The sequence below is a fragment of the Amblyomma americanum genome, chromosome 11, assembly GCF_052857255.1.
Source record: "Amblyomma americanum isolate KBUSLIRL-KWMA chromosome 11, ASM5285725v1, whole genome shotgun sequence".
Lineage (NCBI taxonomy): Eukaryota > Metazoa > Arthropoda > Arachnida > Ixodida > Ixodidae > Amblyomma > Amblyomma americanum.
Genome location: NC_135507.1, coordinates 29415511 through 29438508, shown reverse-complemented (window position 1 = coordinate 29438508; position 22998 = coordinate 29415511). Strand labels below are relative to the sequence as shown.

Below are 22998 nucleotides of genomic sequence, written 5' to 3'. Positions count from 1 at the left end.
AGTATAGGAACACCGCGACAGAGAGTAACCTGAGCCACCCTCAGTCGCTGTAGAGTAAATCTGGGGTTTTTGCTTCAGTGGGTAAATGAGAAATATTGCGCACAGCACGAGAAGGATTAGAAAGCTTGAGAAGCATTAGAAGAAACGACGGTTGTTAACATTTATTACCAGAGAAATGTTTTCGAAGCCCGGATCGTGTATATGTCGTAAATTCTTTGAAATCCCGAAGCAGCTGCGCACTCTGCGTCACAGGCTGCAGAGGCATCTATATTCAGGGGAGACGTTAGATAAGTGGCGTAACGTATTTGACATCGAATCTAATAAACTAACGCGTCAATGATGGTAAGATAATTTCCGTGGGTCGTTAGTCGTCGTGAACAACGACATCCTCATCCAGGCTGCACTGACTGTCCGTTGCGGTCACGCTGTGAGTACAGGGAACACCATCAGTGGTAGCTCCCTCGTGCGGATCTTCCGAAGGCCTGCGCATGCGCAAAGTGGCCGCCACTCAGCAATGCGTGGTCTGCGTCAGGGCCGTATTCTATCGTTATTTCATAACGAGTGATGTCGGCATTTGTTTCCGGCGAATATGCATCCGGCATTCACTTCGTCATATCGCACCTTTTACGACTACAGTTTGCATCTAGAATAAAGCCCCCCAGGTGGCGTGCTGAATGGATTTTAGGTGCGTTTGCCACAAGTGATGTTGTGATTACAGGGAGTCACTCTCAGCGACTGGAGCGCAGGACCCTTCTAGACCAGCAGGAGAGCTAGCCTTGGTGAGCTTAGGCTCAGAAAAACTTCACCCGTATTAGGCACTGTTTATGCCGATATGCAATTCAGGCCAACAGTGCTCACTATTGCAGCGCTTGCCGAGAAACAGAAGTGTCATGTAGAGCAATAATAACGTAACAACAGACAGTCATACGCGTTTGCCTTACATCACGTTAAATAGTAAAGCAATAAGGAAACAATAACTCATTAGCACCCGCCCAAGCGACGCCATAGGGCTACAAAGGAAACCTACACAAATTTCACAGAAACTTCGTAGGTAAACAAGAATTTGGTCACTCTCGAAGGACTTAGTGCTAGGTGCTTGGCCTGAGAGTTGGGAAGCTCTCCAAGCAATGCGGGCGTTTTCACGCTTTTTGAGAGACAGTGACACCGAGTCGCAACTGTGTTGCCACCAAATGTGCTTGCGTATATTTTCATCTGAATTCACCAAACCGTCAACCATCACGAACCTTTTTCTTCTACTCTTCCCCTTCCCTAATGCAGAGTAGCAGGGCAGGACTTCGCCCTAGCGACCGACCTCTCGGTCCTTTCAAACAATAAACTTATCTATATATCGTCCTGGTCCGGGGTCGAAGGAAAGCTGTATAGCTTCCCTTTCTAGCCGGTTGGGCAGTTGTATGGTGGTTTGTTGAACGCAAATGAATAATTGCTACATTATTAATATTATACACAGCCTTCAGTTGCGTCCCGCATGACGTTTCTGCATCGTGCACCGATGATTGGTCATTATGCACTTTTTGTTGCCAATGACGTCACTGCAACCTGCCACGCTTACTGGTCCCAACACGCTGGCATAAAGTGACGTCACGCACACACTACCAGCGAAGACAAATGATGCTATGGACAGAATAAAGGAATAAATAATGAGGAAGGGAAACAAAACCGGGCTCTATAGCTATTAACCTAGCTAGACCTAAACCTAACTGGTTCTGAGTTTGGTTTGAAGATACTCATTGTTAGTAAAAAAGGTGGTGCTTACTGCACGTGTACAAACAAGCAGCATCGCTTGAGCTGGTGTATACCACGCATAGGAACTAATTCCTATATTGCTACCAGGCAAGTGAATGCGCAGTAAAACTGTTAGTAGCTGTTGAAGCAAAACAGACGCAGCCTGGCCGAAACTCTCACCAGCCATGATCGATGGGTGGCTCTCCACCAGCTTGTATACCTGGAGCTGTGTCCACATCTATACCCTCTTTCTTCGAGAGGGAAGCGAGGAAGAGGACGAGTCCTGCCGACGTCACCAGGAATATGCCGATGCCAGTGGCAGCAGCGAACAGCTTGTGAGCGCTGGTGGTACCCAATGCATCCGTGCTCGACTCAAGGTCGGCTGTCGGGGAACAATGTTGGGCGCTTGCAATGCGGCTGCTCAGCCATTATCCACCGAACTAATCAGGATAGAGATCTCTGACGTAGACTTTACGAGCTGGAGGGAGCAACTACAATTTTTGTTAACCATTTCCTTTGGGCTTATATTGTATCCAGACTATCAGTAGAAAACTTCTGCTGCTTTTTATTGTCTCGCACTATATTATGTGTGCCAGTTGTGCACATACATTATGTAAAAGCTGTTAATAAAGGCCAACCAACATTTATCGCAGCAGTCATTGCTCACCAGCACATCATCATTACCATCAACATCAGTATGAGTACGCCCACTGCAGGACGGAGGCCTCTCCCATGTCTCTCCAATTAACCCTGCACTTCGTCAGCTGCGGCCATCGTATCCCAGCAAACTGCTTAATCTCGTCCGCCCACCTAACTTTCTGCCGCCCCCTGCTATGCTTGTCTTTCATTGGCATCCACTCCGTTACCCTGAAGGACAAGTGGTTATCTTGCCTTCGCATTACATGCCCTGCCTAAGCCGATTTCTTGATCTTGACTTCGACTAGGATGTCGTTAACCCGCATTTGTTCTCTCACTCACTCTGCCCGCTTCTAGTCTCTTAAAGTTACACCTATAATTTTTCAAGTCGAATTCAATGAGCCCCAGTGCGCGCAGCATTAAAGAAGGTGGGCAGCAGCAATTGCGGCCTGTTTTTAGATGCTAAAATGTAATTCTGGTCTTTGTCAGCGCCAAAAGATAGCTACTTTTTACCCGCGCAGTAATTGGCACAGAAACAAGTTATCAGCTACCACGCTATCGAACCAGTTTCATGGACTAAATAGAAGGGTGCACAGATGGCAGCAGGATAAGCCATCTCCATTGACTTGAATTCTTGCCTTATCTGCCAAAATCCGAATCTTTTTAAGCAGCAAACACGCTTTAAGGCGTCTAACCTGATAGCAGATCTCAGGCATCCTATCTTGCGCGTTCCGCTTTAAGCTGCACTGAGTCCCTATTAGAGGTTCTGCAGTTGGGGTTAGTTATTGGGTCATTTCGGATGTGAAGAACATGGCACGGGAACAAACACAAATACTATAAAGTGGGACATACTTCTAATCGTCGTCTTCCGTCTTCCTCGGTCCCTCTTTCGCGCCGGCTAATTATTATCGGGTACTGCGCTTCCTTAGCAAATTCAGAACCCATCTGGGAGACTGCGGACTTCCCGATCTTCCCTCACCTTCCAGGCAGACACCAGGCCCGGAGGACGACTCTCTGTGGCACACGCACCGACGGTTCAGGCACAGGTCGCTCCACTTGCAGTCGCCGTCTGCCAGGCACTTTCTGGCGCGACCACGAGCTGCGAATGTTGAGCTTGTGTCAAGAACAGGACAGGATGCACGAGGGCTCTCCTCCGAAGAAACTTCGGTTTGACGGAACAGCTCCTTCAACCGGTAGTCCGATTTTTACAAAGGACTTGCACGTCAATGAAGATCACTCGCGGAAACTTTCTATGTAAAACCACGACACAACTTCATCTGCCAATGCCAGTGTAGTATTGACGGCGTTTCGAAGAAAGCGCTCTACAATAGAAAACTACCGCATTCGCTTCGTTTTTAAGGGTGGCGAAAATTCCTTCCTCTAAGCGTTACCTCGCTGTTGCTGAGAGCAACGCGAGGCATCTTCAAAGGCGCTGATATAGACGCATGACTACCTGCAGCAACAAAACGTAGTTGGGGAGCGTTCATGTGCGACCGCGTTGGCCTAAGAGTCACATATATACCGATCATTACTTACTCGTTTCCACTAAGGAGCCACTGCAAAGATTGAACGTGCCCACCAGTCATGTTACGCCGCTACTTTACTGCAGCGACTACACTGGACAAGCTTGCATACTGAAAATCTTTTTTATGTATTATATCGGCTGAACAGTACAAGCCGTGGAAATCTGGACAATCATTTCTGGTTTGCATGCTCGGTACATATCACTCCAATTTTCACTGGCCTCGGAAACAGTTGTTGTGAGCGCAGTAAGGATTTAATAGGTCACATTTTGCAGCGACGAGGGAGTGTCGTCCATGATAATCACAACGGTCGCACAGAATCTCTCGGGTCACTAGTTTTCTCAAAGTTACAAGTTTAAATTGTCCCCACTGAGTTACGCGATGTTCGCTACAGTCGCTTACAGGGGGGGGGGGGGGGGGGGGGTGCTAGTTCGTCTGCCACACACAGTTTGTATGGTACGGTATGGTATGGTATTGTATGGTATGGTATGGTATGATATGATATGAGAGGTTTAACGCCCCGAAACTGCGTGTGGAGCTGTGATGGGCGCCATATAGTGAAAGGCCCCGGCCGCCATGGCCGGGACTCGATCTCGCGACGTTGGAATCAGGAGGCCACTGTCAAAGCCACTGAGTAACCGCGGCGGGTGACAGACAAAAGCGACTCTCACCCCGTACACACTTTCTCCCGGCAAGAGAAAATCCTTCAGGGCATGAACATCTCCCGTTGCTGCAAGAGGCTTTAGGTTCCATGCACTCCTTCTGGCCGTCGCATGCTTTAGGGTCTGCAGTGATGAAGACATTGCGGGACTATCGGTTTGAAGCAAGTGCAAGGCAGAATGCAAACAAATTCAATGAACGAGCATTTACAACAAAGGAATGGAGGAGGAGTCAACATACACAAGTATACATACGGACGGCATTGCTAGGTAGCGGTGTTGGCTGTAGACAAGACAGTGTTGCACAATACCCAGTGATCGGCTTTAACCTAACAGGAACTTGTAGTATTCTGCGTGTATGAAACAGTGGTGATGTTAAAAGTCAGTTAAATATATTTTACAGAAACGTAAACTTTACTCCAAGGTATTGACCCGCCGCGGTGGCTCAGTGGTTAGGGCGCTCGGCTACTGATCCGGAGTTCCCGGGTCCGAACCCGACCGCGGCGGCTGCGTTTTTATGGAGGAAAAACGCTAAGGCGCCCGTGTGCTGTGCGATGTCAGTGCACGTTGAAGATTCCCAGGTGGTCGAAATTATTCCGGAACCCTCCACTACGGTACCTCTCACTTCCTTTCCTCTTTCACTCCCTCCTTTTTCCCTTCCCTTACAGCGCGGTTCAGGTGTCCAACGATATATGAGAGAGATACTGCGCCATTTCCTTTCCCCAAAAAACCAATTATAATTACTCCAAGGTCAAATTTTAATTGAATGAAAAATAAGCACTAACGTCCGTTTTAGATCGGAATTATTCAAAAAGAAAGTTTACAAAACAAGCGGGTAAGTGGCCCGTTTTATTTAGTAAAAGTTCCACATTCGGCAACCTCTGATAAAGCTGTCGAACACGGCCGATTTTAGCTTTTCAGCCAAAGGTAGTCTCATCTCGCAGAGCACTTTCGCGCTATGTGACATCAGTTACTTTTCATGAACATAAGCGTGCCGAAGTTTTTGTATAATCGAAGCAGGAGAAATGTGAAATACCAAAAACGCAACTGGGCTCAAGCAACTGAGCTGTATAAACATTCAGTGTCCAGCACGAAGGATGAATCAGTGACGGAAGCAACAGCTCGCCTCTTACGCGGCATGAAAGGTTTTGTAGTTGCCACATAAAACATGAGATGAAGCCACCGAGACGAATCGACTCTCTGCAGTAAGCCTAGGCTTACTGCAACTGCGGCTTACTGCAGTGTGTGCCAGCTGACACACCGCGCCCAAACAACGGTCCTGAAGGCATACGCGATACGATGAAAGCGGTGCTATTATTTTACATATTGGTTTCCTGGGCACGTCTCCATTCCATCTTGGAATAACACATTGGTGAGCACGTGCGATACATCACACGCTTATTATAACAAAATTAATTTATTAACACTAACACGTTTCTCAGCATCTTCCTCGGAGAGAGTTATTTGTAACTGTCCTTCTCAGCTTACACGTATTCTTCTTTAAAACACGCGTTCTACACACTTGGGGCGCGGACAGCATTCCTTGCCTCCACACATATTCTCAATGCAGCCCTGTTGACCACCTGTACGTTTCTTCACGATGTCTTGGGTCAATTCTGCCGAGGCACTAAAAATATTCTGCTATCTGCGTTCTCCATGCGTTGTGGAAAAATGCAACTTTGTTCCCACTGCTATCCCCTGTCAGCCTCTCATTTTTATATTGCTTCTGTACCTGGTACATAGCCTTGTAACTGAACTAACATATCAAGGCTAGTTAATACTATGGACCTCCTTCACCCAGCGACGTCACGAAGATGCGGTGGCGCTGATGTTAGCAGCGACTTTCGCATGGTAGGCAAAACAGGTTCCGCTTGCCCGTGCCTACCGCAGCTGCCGCAGCTACCGGCGGCTGGTTCAAGCCTGTGCACTGCAGAAGCAGCATGTATTGACCAGCTGCGTCACTGCTGGATCCGCGTAGTAGCATAAAAATATTAATTTAGCCTCGATAGGTTTCTCGCGCATAAATGCCGCATTCGGAAACTGGCTAACAGGCATTGGGCCACGGTAGTAAAGCGCGAAGTCTGGGAGTCGATAGGCACTGACACTCAATGCACTTAATAGCATGCAAGTTACTGCGTTCATTCACCTGAACTTCAGGATAGTAGGCTGATAATTGCTCAAGGAAAAAAAGACATATGCAGCTGCACACGTACTTATCACCTTGAGCCGGAGTGCACGGGGCGCCGACAGGTTCACTCGCCCCCAAGGAATGCGTTTTTTTGTTAATAGCACACCATGTTTTAATGGCGCGTTTTATGACATTTAATATTTACTTGAAACTGTTTCTTGATATGACGACGTAATTATTTCATTCGAGTAGAAAGAAATCTGGTAAGTTGTGTCAATCTTGCGCGGTTGCGTTGGTGTGCTTAGAATAGCATACCTTAAGTGTGCTAAACGCCATATGCTTTTTCATTGCATCATGCATGTGCCATGTTTCATGAGGTAGTACATGATCGCGCAGCTTGTTTGGAACGAAGCAGCCGCTGGCGTGCTACTAACAGACACGTGGCGAGATTGAGAGGGGACGCGGCAATGAAAAGTGTTTTCGTTATTCATGCATGCGATATGTAACTAAACTTGGTGCAAATATGAAATTCCTACGCTAGTTTCAGTAATTCCTTTTATTTATAGCTATACCTGGTGCAGTTCTGGGTAATTATAATTAACACCGTCGTCAAGTCCCCCAAGGTCTCAAATAATTGACTGGATAGTGCGCAGTTTTTTCATGCCAGCATGTACATAAAGCCCTGTTCTGTACGATGACGCGATTAGTTCTTTTTCTATATGATCAGTACTTATGCATGCATAGTTACATGAAAACGTTTCTTACAAGAAATAACTAACACAGTTCTGCACGTGTAGAGAAAAAAAATCGAGAGATTTATTACGCTCCTCAACGTCTCAGGAATAGTTTGCGACAAATGGAATCATTTGATTTTCATGCGAATTAAGAAGGTGAGTGATCCAGTCGCAGAAAATGTGAGAGGTCACAAAACGAACCTTAAAGTTTATTCCCTCGTTTATGGCATCTTCGCTTTCGCTTTGGTCAAAGAAATTCGGCACTGAAATCAAAGAAATTACCTCACAATTTTTGACAACCACACTTCTAAAAAGCGTAATTTATAAATTTGTACTCAATATTTTGCTATAATTTTTCGTCACGAAACTAGACTTCAGGGCTAGGAAAGAAAATAATTCTAGAAATGAAAAATTTTCACCAAATCGACCAGCTTAACAAGAGGACAAGTCGGCTGGCTGGTGTGTGGTCATGCGGCTAAAAACAGCGCTAAGCGAGACAGGAGATCAGGGACACGAAGCTGTCACCACTTCTCGCACAGTGCGACACGTAGGTATGTCAGCAGACGATGAGCGCATGTCTGCTCCGACGAAACAAGGCCAGCACTTCCCCTCACTATTGTCCCGAAGTAAAATCATTCCGGCTAGTGCAGTGTGTCAAAACTTGTTTTATTCAATGCCTAGCGCATAAATAAACGGCAGGAACGCTTTCCTCATGTTTACTACTAACCATATATACAATACAGTGGCAAACTATTTCACTTTATAGGCCGCACGTGGCCAACGCGAGCTCGTGTACTTCAACAAATTACTAAGTTGGAAGCATCGACCATTGCTATGATTCGCAGAAACTGGAAACGCGCCTACAAGCCTTGAAAACCCGCCCTCAACACCTATCCGCGACGCCACTCCCCGACCTTTTGCCTACCACGAGCTCGCTAGCGACTGCAGCGCCACCTCGTTTGTTTACAAACATGGAGGAGGTCCATAGTTGGTCCAAAAACGAGTTCCGTGTTCATTCGCCAACTATGGGCATCATTTAACTAGGTCTGTATATTCTGTAACGAAAGAAACGGTTGCCCGTGTTTCTCAAAATGCTGACTACTGAGGTGGCTGAATCATATTTTCTGGCTCCCAGGAGGCTACAGGCATTGACCAGATATTTTTCGTAAAGTCGCCTACAATTGTAAGAACTTTTCAGGTCGCTTACAGGCCGAATAGCTTACGGAAAATGTAAGTGTTCAATTCATGTACACATACCCAGCATCTTACAATTCACCATTCATCGACGAGGCCTTGTGCAGGCTGGGGCTAGTGAAACGACAAAATATATTACTATAACTAGAAAAAAGACCAACGTACTTGGCTCACACCGTTCGCCGCAGTCTACGTGTCCATCGGAGCATTGACAGGTTGCGTTCCGACAAATCATTAAAGGGTCGCGGCACTCGATATCGTGAAAGCAGTCTGAAAACAATAGTAGAAGTTAAACACTTGCTTAACAGAGCATGTATTCTCGTGCCTGAAATGTGTGCAAATCTCAGCCTTGTGGTAGAGCGAGCAGAGCTCTTGGGCTCCTAGTATGTACATGCTCTATTCATGATGTATTCAGTAGAAACAAAAACTGCCTGCAACCTTCATTACTGGAGCTCTAAGAGGCCTACGAAGTCAAGAAAGCTCGAAGACGTAACGAATCTCGGCACACGTGGGTTGGATTCTCTTACCCGCGATCTAAATCATGTGTGATTTTTATTCCTTTCCAGATTCTTTCCCTCTTCCCCAATATCCTTTCACACTGATGCCGGGGAAAGGATGCCAGGCCACTGACGTACACGAAACAATAGGAACTTCGAAGGAACTCCGAAAAACTTCGACGAATTGCAGAGAAGCAGAACCCACCTATCGGCGTGCAGCTTCCGTCCACGTCTCGGTGACCGTGGGTGCAGAGGCAGGAGTTCCGGAAGCAGACTGTGTGCAGGCGCTCGCGTGCACACTCGAAGTGATTCCTGCAGGCTGCACGACGGGAAGAGATGCGCCCCCGCACGTTGACGTGTACGTTTGCTTATATTTTTAATGAACAGTGGCTACAGCACCTGGACTAGTTTACGCATTGAATGAGGTATAACTTAGGAGTGACCAGGCATACAAATTATTTGCGCACATGAAAACGCGGTCCTGAAGACTGCTGCTTTAATTTCGACCACCTGGCAGTTCTTTAAAGTCCCGCCGCGGTGGCTCAGTGGTTAGGGCGCTCGGCTATTCATCCGGAGTTCCCGGATTCGAACCCGACCGCGGCGGCTGCGTTTTTATGGAGGAAAAACGCTAAGGCGCCCGTGTGCTGTGCGATGTCAGTGTACGTTAAAGGTGGCCGAAATTATTCCGGAGCCCTCCACTACGGCACCTCTTCTTCCTTTCTTCTTTCACTCCCTCCTTTATCCCTTCCCTTACGGCGCGGTTCAGGTGTTCAACGATATATGAGACAGATACTGCGCCATTTCCTTTCCCCAAAAACCAATTATTATTATTAAGACTGCTGCCGACATGTTAACATGACTGCATCTCTGGCACACCTTGCCGCTTCCTCTGGTTTCACTGTTCAGTCCTGCCGAGGCAGAGACACTCTCTGGTTTTGTCTAGTTGAACAGCTCCGGCTATCCTGGAAACTCGTAATGTTGCCCCGCCGCGGTGGCTCAGTGGTTAGGGCGCTCGACTACTGATCCGGAGTTCCCGGGTTCGAACCCGACCGCAGCGGCTGCGTTTTTATGGAGGAAAAACGCTAAGGCGCCCGTGTGCTGTGCGATGTCAGTGCACGTTAAAGATCCCCAGGTGGTCGAAATTATTCCGGAGCCCTCCACTACGGCACTTCTTCTTCCTTTCTTCTTTCACTCCCTCCTTTATCCGTTCCCTTACGGCGCGGTTCAGGTGTCCAACGATATATGAGACAGATACTGCGCCATTTCCTTTGCCCCCAAAACCAATTATTATTATTATTATTATTATTATTATTATTATTATTATTATTATTTTTTTTTAGCAGCATCCTCTACCTCCTGCTTTTTCGCCTGCCTTACTACCTCTTTAGCACCTCAACCCATTCTATGGCTGTATTTAGTAAAACCGCAAGTAAAAGTAAACTTTTGCCTGCTCCCAAGAACCGTTGCACTACCACAACTGGGTAATACAGGACATCTTATATTGCAGGGCTCTGGAGTAGTCAGCACCTCGGGCTCGGTAACACGCTATATAACTCTGAACGCAAAATAACATTAGAATTTAGCCGTCCAATGAGCGACCACCGTGGCCCATCAAGGCCAAGAGCATCAACAATAACTTCAGTGTGGTGTAAAATCACTGCGGTCGCTTATAATCAGCAGCATAGACAAGCAAAATCAGGGTGGCACAATAGAGAGAAAGAGCGGTGCTTCGCAATTACCTCTATGCCGGCACCTTCCGTTCCTGAGCTCGCTGCCGGTAGGACACTGGCAGGTCGACTCCACACAGACAGTTCCCGGAACCCTCGCGCACTCTTCGTTCCGCTCGCAGCCTGACCAGATGGGAACAGAAGAGGTTAACATGGCTAACAAGAGGTGAGCCAAAGTCAGTGTTCGAGTTTCCGGTAATACCAATTAAATGATCGCGACTACTTTGTTTCCTTAAAGACATTATCTCGCCATAGTGAAGGAAGCACTTGAAAGGCGCACAGTACAGTGGCCAGGACAAACTGAGCTAAGGTCTTAGAGAAAGTCCAAAAAGACGCACATGTTGTGGAGCGCAAGTGCTAATCTTCGCAGGTATTCTGCAGGGAGCAGTTTGCGCACTTTAGAAACTCAGTGCTCTGTGTCGCGCTCTCCAACAGCATGGAAAATATTAATGCCAGCGTGCTGAGTGTCGGGTAGCTTGGACCAAGAGCCGCTTACGCTAGACTGTAAAACTTCTCATCTTAAATGCAACTGCCAACTCACCAACCACCACGCATGTCCCGTTGATGTCGAGAGAAAACACGCATTTGCATTGCCGCTCCATGCACAGACCATTCACACTGCGGCAATCCACGTCCTCCAGGCAGGCCATGCCGACCGCTAACTGGGCTGCATTGAATCGTGGGCGACCGTATTTGGAACCTCTAAGCCGCGTACTGGGCAATTTGTTTCACAGACGTTTGCTTCCATTCAATTCAAATTTAGAAAGAACAGGAATGCAAATATATGCGATGACTGCCGCTTTAGGCGTACAAAAGCGGAAATGTTCTTAAGTAAGCTAGGCGATGCAGAGCGTACGTCTGTACTCTCTCCAAAATCCGCCTTAAGATTGTCGTGGACAGCCTCGAAATTAGCCTGTCTCTGAAACCTTTAAAGCATCAGCATTTCGGGTGTTGCGGAGTGTTATGAGGTGTCACGAGGTGCTGTGGGCTGTTACGAACTAGCTGTCGAACCAACTAGCCGCTATATGCGCTATTTGCGCAGGTCGAGCACAGACGACAGTCAGTAACCGCTAATCACATAAGCGACGCCACGTACCTTCTTTGCCTAAAGTAACCGAGCAGCAGGTTTTCGCTCCTCAACCGTATAACGGGGTCTTTACAGCGGCCATACAGCCCCAAAAGGTGTCAAAACCTGAGGACGAGGGCTCACCTTACTTTACACAGATTCAGAGCTAAGGGGCTGCCATAAGTGATTTGCTACGCGGCTAAGAAAGAAACCACCGTTGACCGGTTACATTTGGCCAAGACGGTACGGGATAAAAAAAAAATTGGCAGTGGCCTAACTTGGCTAACCCTAGAATTCTGCGGAAAGCCAGCGCGCTTGCTAAGCGTCTGAGGCTCGTCCATTGCAGCTCCGCTACACGCTCGAGACAGCCGTTCTATATACTATACCCACACGACCACGTGGCTATGACGTGGTATCACATGGTCTTACGACACCCCCATGCGATGTCATCATGTGACTTCACATACATCGATGTTCTTAAGGTCAAAGGTCAACCCAAAGGTCACGCAATGTCAAAGGTACGAGGTGAACTCAAGGTCGGAGGCCAAAGGTCAGAGTTCGAAGGTCAAATGTCAACTAAATGTCATGGGTCAAGGTCAGGGGTAAAGAGTTCGGCACCATAACTGTAAAACATATGGTCATATTGTAAAACCATATGTAAAACATATTGTAAAACATTCGGCGAACGTGGTTCGGCTGAAGGTCGTTCAAGGTCATTCTCCGGCCTACGTGACGACTGCCTTGCCTAGCATAGTGAAGCAGTTCGCTACAATAACTGGTCCGGTTCGTCACAGCGGTGTCGCCACACCGGCCACAATACTCCTACCGTCTAGGACAACTCTTCCAAGAGCCACTTACGAACGATGACTAGATTCAGCATCACGGATTTGGTCAACGGAGGCCGGCTGTGCAGAGCGACCTGCACGAACACCGCCACGGCCCTGCTGACCTCCCAGAGAACGAGCGTGCCTTCGTGACGCCGAACGCTGCTGGTCTTCGAGGAAAACATTACGGGACGTCTCCATGGTTCTTCCCCGGAGACCTGCACCAATGTGTCACGCTTTAAATGGCTGTCTCTAACAAGTGCAGCCCAGAAATTCTCGAACAAACGTTTTATAAACCCAGTAGTTGACGAAGTAGACACGGACACGGATTAAAAGGAGCTGCGGAAAAGAGCACCGGGAACTGAAAATTGTTTCTTGGGCTGCATATAGCACCCGCCGCGGTGGCTCAGTGGTTAGGGCGCTCGACTACTGATCCGGAGTTCCCGGGTTCGAACCCGACCGCGGCGGCTGCGTTTTTATGGAGGAAAAACGCTAAGCCGCCCGTGTGCTGTGCGATGTCAGTGCACGTTAAAGATCCCCAGGTGGTCGAAATTATTCCGGAGCCCTCCACTACGGCACCTATCTCTTCCTTTCTTCTTTCGCTCCCTCCTTTATCCCTTCCCTTACGGCGCGGTTCAGGTGCCCAACGATATACGAGACAGATACTGCGCCATTTCCTTTCACCCCAAAAAACGAATTATTATTATTATTATTAATGTTATTATTAATATTATTATTATTATTATTATTATTATTATTATTATTATTATTATTATTATTATTATTATTATTATTATTATTATTATTATTATTATTATTATTATTATTATTATTATTATTATTATATAGCGTTCGCTGATGCTCGTCGCGATATGCTCGCGGCCTACAGAGAGCTGGGCTTACTCCCGGACTCGCTCAAGACACTACTGTGGCCGCAGGGCAGTGCGCGCACCCGTGAGCGAACAATGGTGAGCCTCTGTGCATTTCTCGAACAGACGGGCTTGACGTCCCGTCTGTTCTGCGCCAGGTAGTGATGCGCTGTGACGGAACGCTCCCCGTGCACTACTACCTCGGACGCTTAACAGCTGGGCGCCCCATCCCAGCTGTTGTGTGCAGAGTGTTGTGCGCGTGTTTTCTATTTTTATTTTTATGTTTTTTATTTTTTAAATCATTTTGTGTACACGCGCACGACCTGGACTTTATTTTGACTCTTTGTAAATAGTGTATATATGACCTCTCCCTATGTCCTTTCTTGCTGTCTCCTCACCTCTTTAATAATAATAATTGGTTTTGGGGGAAAGGAAATAGCGCAGTATCTGTCTCATATATGGTTGAACACCTGAACGGCGCCGTAAGAGAAGGGATAAAGGAGGGAGTGAAAGAAGAAAGGAAGAAGAGGTGCCGTAGTGGAGGGCTCCGGAATAATTTCGACCACCTGGGGATCTTTAGCGTGCACTGACATCGCACAGCACACGGGCGCCTTAGCGTTTTTCCTCCATAAAAACGCAGCCGCCGCGGTCGGGTTCGAACCCGGGAACTCCGGATCAGTAGTCGAGCGCCCTAACCACTGAGCCACCGCGGCGGGTCCTCACCTCTTTCATTTCCCTTTTTCATACTGCCTTCTATCCTTTATTTCCGCTGCCCCAGCTCAGGTGCCGCCGATAGAGTGATGGCAGATGCCGGGGTGAGCAAAAATCTTTTAACTTCCTTTTTATTATATTTTTGATTAAACACTTACTACTACTACTACTACTACATATAGAGGGTGCCCCAGGAACTCGAGCAAGCGCTTCGAGCAGGCACATAGATATGTGCCGGTTCAAGATGTGAACAGGCACATATCTATGTGCCTGTTCATCGTAAGAGGACAGAACTAAGATAACTTGCCTGGGTGCTCTGAAGAGCATGTTAGGGGCTTTCTTGAGTTCTTTTTGAAAGTAACGGGAATACTCATTAAGACAGAGTACGCGAGTATCCTAACCCGTCAAAAGCGCTTTTCCAATTGTGCGCTTCTATCGGGCGTCGGACTATGTTTAAACTTTGCCTCAGGATGCATGAGTAAGCCGAAATTTCAGGTGTATTTCATGTTCAGGTTTGTTCTTCGAGGCTAAAACGCAGCGTTTTTACATTCGGACTCGTTCTTGTTTGTGTATGCATTAACTTAGTTACGCAGAAAGCTTCCCAAGCGGCACGAGCAAATGGCCCAACATTGGAACTGTATTGGCAAAGCTGGCCCTACAAAGGACCAGGATGCGACCATCCTGTTGCAATATTGGGCCGATATCCTGTGCTGCATGGGTTATTAGCACAATAGAGGCAGCTAAGCCTTCATTTATTTTAATTGGTACCTGCGTACGCGTATCGTGACGCTCACTTATCACGCAAACTATGTGAGGGCGCTTGCCATTCTGACGAAGGCTTGGACTTACCTGTTCCAGTAGAGTGGCGTCAGCGCTCACTGCGTAGCGGTAGCGGAGGACTAACGTGTCTTGCATCAGCACCAGAATGCGATCGCCGTCGTCGTAGCGGCCTCCGTGTTCGTCCAGGACTTCGAGCTCCACTCGCGATGGTTCTGGAAAGAAAATTGAGTGATAATATACGGCACACAATACCGAATCCATCAAATATAAACCGCAGTGAATGAGCGAACACTAGTGATCAAGGTCAGATAACGCTCACTATCAAGAATGTTTGCCGGAACTCTGAAAACGTTCAAGAGACATAACATTCTACGAGTGTGCATTGAACCCCTTAGCTAGTTTTGTAAGGGCGACATCTCATGGGGTAATGTGGGTAGTCGTTGAAAGGAATGACTATGAACGCTTCAAGAGTCCTATGATGCCAATGAAAACTCGGTATCTTTAATAATAATAATTGTTTTTTGGGGAAAGGAAATGGCGCAGTATCCGTCTCACATATCGTTGGACACCTGAACCGCGCCGTAAGGAAAAGGATAAAGGGGGGAGTGAAAGAAGAAAGGAAGAGAGAGGTGACGTAGTGGAGGGCTCCGGAATAATTTCGACCACCTGGGGATCTTTAACGTGCACTGACATCGCACAGCACACGGGCGCCTTAGCGTTTTTCCTCCATAAAAACGCAGCCGCCGCGGACGGGTTCGAAACCGGGAACTCCGGATCAGTAGTCGAGCGCCCTAACCACTGAGCCACCGCGGCGGGGCCGGTATCTTTAGGCGAAATTATTTTTCATGCGAAGCAGTCACTGTCGACGAACTTCACTGTAACCACGGGAACACTTTTAAAAGTCACTAACTTCGACCCTCAGTTTTAACCGCGACAACGCGCTAAAACCGCCAATAAGTTGAATGAATCACACACGTGTTACGAAGTTATATTTTAAACAGATTTCAGTTGAAGCATGAAGTGTTGTTTGCTCGAATAAACCAGCTGACAGCCAAACTCTTTCGGAGCTTAAACGTGGCTCACGGTTGGTGACCGTGTAGCAAACTATAACACTCACATACAGCTGACCGATATCTAAATGGGAGTGTATGATTTGCAGCTTCAGGAACCACGATTTATTACACTCTTAGCCATAGTGCACCAGTGACAGGATGCAGTAAGAAGAGCTGAAGAAGCTTGATTCAAACCTGGCAGTCATGATCAGTCAATGTTTGCCTCAACTTGCGCTGTACGAACCAATCAATGCTCACACTAACTTTCGACTAGATTTAAAATTTTTTATCCTGCAGTGATGGGATAGTGTGCAGGTGGGAGAACGGAAGTTTTAAATGCCTACCCGACTGTTACCCTTTGTGCTGCACATCACGACACATTCCGAGTTTAGCAAAACATTACGACCCGCCGTGGTGGCTCAGTGGTTAGGGCGCTCGAATACTGATCCGGAGTTCCCGGGTTCGAACCTGACCGCGGCGGCTGCGTTTTTATAGAGGAAAAACGCTAAGGCGCCCGGGTGCTGTGCGATGGCAGTGCACGTTAAAGATCCCCAGGTGGTCAAAATTATTCCGGAGCCCTCCACTACGGCAACTCTTTCTTCCTTTCGTCTTTCACTCCCTCCTTTATCCCTTCCCTTACGGCGCGGTCCAGGTGTCCGCCGATATGTGAGACAGATACTGCGCCATTTCCTGTCCACCAAAAACCAATTATTATTATTATTAAAACATTACGACGATTTACCTCGGGGGTCACTGCACCTCCATATGCCTTCGACTGCGTGCATTCCAAACGGGCAGCGGCAGACCGAAGTGCACTTGTCCTGGACGATGGCGGAGTTGCACCGCCAGCCGTCAGCACAGGGCGGAAGAATAGCTGCGACGGAGGGAAAACACTGTATAGTGAATCAGCGAAGCTAACTTGGCAAAGAAAAAACTGCCTGTTTATTGATTTAACCTGTTTGCAGTCGTCTGAGCGCTCTTCACCTCGAGTGACCACACGATATTTGCTCAGAAATGCATAACGAGGTAAACAGTCAGTTCTGACGCATTGTGTTAAGTGATGTGCCTCCAAGATTATGCGGCGGCACTATCGGCAAACTCATCACCAAAAGCCCACCTCCACTCTTCCTCCTAATCACCAAGTACGGTTTCGTTAAGATGCTTCTGCGAAGAATGCACCAATGCAGCAAAATTATTTTGACGTCCAAGAGAACACAAACTAGTCGTGTTAGATTCATAGAGTGTAAAAAAAAGGCGGAATAAAGCTCGGTAAACAGAGTCATTATGATGTAAAGACGGAATTTCCACTAGGGGCAACGAATAGTTTTAATCTGTAGGCACTCGATCAAGCGAGTGAACGTAAAAAGAGAGGAGCCGTTGGACACGACTAACTTCCCATGCTCAAGACAGCAGAAATGAGGTGTCGTGAACCTTATCCACTGCTAGGGAATTTATCTCCTGAATGTGCACTTCCAGAATATGAAGACTACAATTACTTGTAAAGCTAATACACTTAGACGGCGAACTCGTGACAGTGATTCGATCCTGAAGAAGCCAGTGGTTCAGAGAAAGCAATGAGGTTACACGTGTTGATATCTCCTAAAAAAATGAAAAAAAAATGGACGGCTGCAAGCTTACTTCCAACGATGGTCACCCTCCCGTCGCCATTAGCTTCGCTCCCTTGCGCACCCGACGTCCGGTTCCGAACCATAGCGATGCATGCATAGCGTCCGTCAGGCTGCGCGGCCACGTTGTCGAACAGCGCCGCCCTGGTGAGCGTCACTGGACTGCCTCCTCCTGAGGCCGGAACGACGACCTCGTCCACGCGCTCCAGCACGTCTTCCCGCACGCAGCAGACCTGGGTCGATCGTGTGGAGCTCTAGCCTCTTTCAGGCGTGACGGTAGGGAAGTGTCGCCAGATGGTCTCACGTCGAAAGCAACGTTTCAGTATCGCATCGATTAGAGCGTCCAGCTCATCCTCTTGTCCTTCCCTTTTGCCTGAGCGTGCAGTGTGACCACATGCTTTTTTTTTGGTTTATGATGGTTCAACGTCCCAAAGCGATTCAGGCCACGAGGGACACCGTAGTGAAGGGCTCTGGAAATTTCGACCACATGGAGTTCTTTAAAGCGAATGGTGACCGCCGCGCCCCGGACCGAACCCGCCTCTTTCGGATCAGCCCCAGAGCGCCGAGAGTCACCGCGCTGGCTAAAGGTCACATGAAGCTGTACATGAGATAAGGCGTAGCACAAGTCTGGCATGAAGCCAAAGTAATGATATAGTGCCTATAATATACTGTAATGAGGCAACCCGCTTTTCGACCAGGCACTCGATATCGTACAAGAGTACAAGAGCTACATGAGATCGAACAGTAAATGACTTCGAAAGTAGGCTTCATGGCGCCGCCCAGTGGCGATAGCTTGTACTAAGAGAGCGTACATCGGATGACAAGGTAAGAAGGGAGCGCAGCGTGCACTGGAAGAAGAATTGTAAGCACAGTGCGAGATATCCCCATACACGGCTGTTCCTTTGTCTATTCCTGCAAAAAAGGAATGTCATAAAGTTTATGCCATTACACTCCACCTCCGAGTGGCAAAACTAACTCTCTCGAGAAAGCCAGCACGATCTGTACTTTCGAAATTGCACACGAGATGCCGCAACTGTAGTGAGAGGCTTAATGGCTCCGATATGCTTCGTTTAATGCGACTCTGTGTGATCAAAGGCAGCGGGCTACTGTGGCATTCAGAAGAACTCGGTTGAAAGGATTCACGATGGAGGCACTGCAGTGATGCCCTGTAGAAAGGCCTGCCCTGCCTGACTGCGCAGTCGTTTCTGAATAGCGATCTTTGGTATAAATCGGGTGCAGGAAAATACAATGACACGAAATATATAACCACGAAACTGAGCACAAAGAAACGGGTGTTTTCCTGTATCGTCAAGTAGATAGCAAACACAATCAGGTAACACAAGTTAAGAAGCTCCGCGTAATCTGGCTGAGCCACTTGTTCTTGTTAAATCGCTGATCAGAGGGTTGAATTTAAAATTCAGGCAGAATAAATTCGACGCCTATCATTCCGGTACAGGAGAATTAGTTGTTAAACCTGACATATTTCTAATGTTTTTACAGAACGGATGAGGTGAGGAGCGGTCAACGTGTAATGCATTTACTACCCGTGAAGATTAGATTATGACAGGCTTCCATGCACCGTAACAACTTCTCTGCCGTGGACTCGGCACCCTTTAAAATCGTCTATAGAGAGTCTACACACTTCTTATAGACTGTACTGCCTTCTAGATATTTATTTTTCTCTATTCATAGTCTGTAGACTGCCTACAGACAAAATACTACTAAAAGTGTATGACCATAAATCTACAGATTGTCTTTAGACTGTCTGTAGGATTTGTATTGCTTATGAACTGTTCTCTAGCGTTGTCTAGAATTTATAGACAGAAAGTCCATGGTCAATCTATAGACTGTCTAAAGTAATCTTTGTAAGGGCAGCCAGCAACTGCGTAGCAGCTTTCAGTTCATTGAATTTTCTTCCGAATATGCGCACGCGCAAAACAAAAGCATGCGCGAGCACAAAACAAAAGCATGCGCACAAACACAAACAAAAATACGCGCACGCAAACATAGGCACCATACAGATGCGCACGCACGCACGGACGGACGCACGCACGCACGCACGCACGCACGCACACACACACACACACACACACACACACACACACACACACACACACACACACACACACACACACACACACGCGCACACACGCACACACGCACACACACGCACACACACGCACACACACGCACGCACGCACACACACACACACACACACACACACACACACACACACACACACACACACACACACACACACACACACACACACACACACACACACACACACACACACACACACACACACACACACACACACACACACACACACCAAACGTATACCTGCACGTCACGCACGGCTTCCGCTCGCAAACGCTGTGCGGGTCCCATGGCGCTTCCTGCTCCGCCACTGCAGGCCATCAGGCCCGGAAGCAGAGCGGCCACCTCGCTCTCGAGGCCATCTTCATCGCGTCCATCGACGAGAAGAGCTGTGCAAAACACGCGAGTGAGCAGCGCGCAAATTTCTGCAGTTGTGTGCAGCGCTTTAGCCTGCTATTGGATGTGTGAAAAAATTTCCTCATAGTTAATAATCTGATTGTTTTTGCTGCAAGGAGTAGGGCTGCCACTTGGGGCAACTCTTGCCTCTCGTCTCACATATAAAGATTCGATGACTATAAATCCGGCAACTGTAAAACAGAAGGGCACTGAGGAAGTTACTGAACAGCAGATTGGAGGGAATTGGTAGTAAACTGATATAACTGCTGAATTGGGTGGGAAAAAATAAAGCAAGATGTGCTTGTCTGTATGCCGTCTTTGGTCGTCACACATTGCCCATGATATGTGACGTTTAAGTTGAAGTTTATTATCACTAATGGTTCTACAAAGAATGAAGAGATATACAGAAAGAGGTCCCGAAGTCAATATTATATTGTTACCTCCTAACACAAATGCATAGAAGTAAAATAGAGGCAGTCGGACAATGAAGAAATTTTTTCAGTAACAAAGCACGCAAATTAAGCCATTAAAACGTCAAGAAGAAAAAATACATGTATAAAGAAAAGGCACAAGTATCGTAAGAAATAAATATGTTCGTTAAGCTAGAGGAGGAAAATACTGAAGATGGGGAAGCCGAGAAAACATGGAGGGAGTACGGAGAAAGCACCTGTTTTGCTGAGACTCGGCATATCCGTGAGCTATGGAGACGCGGAGATGGGCGCCATTCGATAAATTGACAAAATCAAAATTAATTTCAACAGGGCGTTCAACAACCCGGTACACGAGTGAGGCTGATTATTAAGAGACGAAATAAAGCGCGAGATCGGTCTGATAACCTAAATATCTGACCCCGAATGAAGTTATACGCTAATCTTCGAGTCAAGTCGAGTAACATGCTTTTGGAAATAATACCGCTTATGTGCACGTCGGTGATCAGCGAATGCACGCCCTTAACGCTCTGCTAAAGCCCAATTCTCCTGCTTTGTTCGCTCCATAATACACGCCTTTCAAAATTTAGGGGAAAGGTCTCTGAACAAGCGAGACTGTTTTCAAAAGTCCTGAATCTTCTTTACCTGCCGTGAAAAGAAGAAACGTGGTGCGCATCAACAGCCTTTCGCTCATCGCCGGATATTGGTTCTTCAACGTCCTTTTCTTCGCTGCATGATTTGTCTCACATGATCGCAATATTGATCAGTGCAAGCTCTAGCGCAATTTGAAGGTAATCGAACAGAAAGCATTGGGGCGCGTGAATGACTTGAACTATTCCTCAATTTCATGCCATGAACAGGAAACAACTGTAGTAATACTGCTTCGTCAAAAGCACGTAGGCTCTCGCCTAGGATCAGTGCATGTAAGACTTGTCTTCTTGAGAAGATGAAGTAGTTGTTGTTGCCACAAAAACGATGGCGCATGCCCACGGTGTGGGATTGGCCAGGGATTGGTGCAGATCCAAACAGAAAAAAAAAACTCTTCCAGGTTTATCCCAAGCGGCTCATAATTATTAGAGAAGTAGTTATGAGATTAGAGATGAAGTTATCAAATCCACCAGCTCTATTGCTGCATACGGTTTAGGGTTTATGGGGGTTTAACGCCCCAAAGCGACTCAGGCTAAGAGGGACGCCGTAGTGAAGGGCTCCGGAAATTTCGACACCTATGCTTCTTTAACGCGCACTGACATCGCACAGTACACGGGCCTTTAGGATTTCGCCCCCATCAAAATTCTACCGCCACGGCCGGGGCCGAACCCGCGTTTTTCGGGTCAGAAGCCGAGCGCCATAACCACTGAGCCACCGCGGCGGCCTCTATTGCTGCATACGTTGAACCATGCCTTGTACAGGAGAAAATTTTATTGAAGCGGTCGCTCTCTCTCTTAGTAAAATTCTTTCAACTCTGCTCAGATGTCAAGCGACATCACAGAATAAAAAAAATTAGCGGACGCTTCAGCATGGCTAAGCGTTCAATATCGTGCAGTAGCGGTAGTTACGGTGCACACATTAGGTGCTTATGTACAGTGAATGCAAAAGCATCGTCTCACCTAGAAGCTCTTACATTAAAGGCCTTACGCATAAATACCTTTGACCTAGGAATTGGACCTAAAAGCTTGTAGCCTAGAGACCTTCTACCAAAAGGCCATTATTCGGAAGGCAGTTACCCTGAAGGCCTTCACACTAAAGGCCTCTTATATAAGCTTTTTACCCTAAAGGCCTATCACCGAAAATCTTTTATCACAAATGCCTTGGACTTAAGTACCTTTACCCTAAAAGCATTTACCTTGAAGGCCTTCACCTTAACGGCCTTCATGATTACCACTGTCATTAACTGCCCTCACGGCTCAGACGCTTTAGAGACGTATTTACGTATGCCCGAAATTTGTGAAGTGCGGTTAGTAGTGCTACTGCACTAAAACGACACACGCGTCGAGTAAACGATATGAATGGTACTAAACCGGCTGACAGGGGCGAGAAAACAGCAACTTGCAGCACTTTGAAGGTAGTCTGCAGTATGCTTGCACAAATACATTGCAAATGCGGCGAGGCTTACTTAGTGCCCTAACCTAAGGTCACCTAAACTATCCTAACCTAGCCTAAAATAATGTACCCACTTGCTTTCAGCACCTTACCGCGGTAAGATAGTGAAAACAAGAGCTTCGAAGTCGAACAATCGTTCAATCTTCACATCCTCTTCTCCCTCCCCTACTCCCTCCTACACACATACTCTCACAAAAAAAAAGCA

At 47.2% G+C, this 22998-nt stretch overlaps 1 protein-coding gene across 1 annotated transcript; it reads right to left on the bottom strand.

The window, feature by feature from the left end:
* Positions 1-364: 364 nt before the first annotated feature.
* On the bottom strand, positions 365-21387 carry LOC144109532 (uncharacterized). The gene is made up of 12 exons (XM_077642357.1): positions 21339-21387; positions 20113-20258; positions 17782-18001; positions 15161-15303; positions 12766-12949; positions 11383-11508; positions 10854-10964; positions 9320-9433; positions 8783-8887; positions 3359-3478; positions 1924-2125; positions 365-482 (listed from the first exon to the last, which is right to left on the bottom strand). Exons 1-12 carry the CDS (start codon positions 21385-21387, stop codon positions 365-367), a joined length of 1638 nt encoding a protein of 545 aa, XP_077498483.1.
* Positions 21388-22998: the final 1611 nt, after the last annotated feature.

Bases quoted from the DNA above. Each gene is read 5' to 3' on its own strand.
- LOC144109532 (XM_077642357.1), bottom strand. From the start codon at position 21,387: ATGAGCGAAAGGCTGTTGATGCGCACCACGTTTCTTCTTTTCACGGCA. The intron at 12,950-15,160 runs GTAAGTCCAAGC...ACATTGGTGCAG, and splicing joins ACGCCACTCTACTGGAACAG to GTCTCCGGGGAAGAACCATG. The intron at 483-1,923 runs GTGAGAGTTTCG...GCGCATGCGCAG, and splicing joins CCACCCATCGATCATGGCTG to GCCTTCGGAAGATCCGCACG.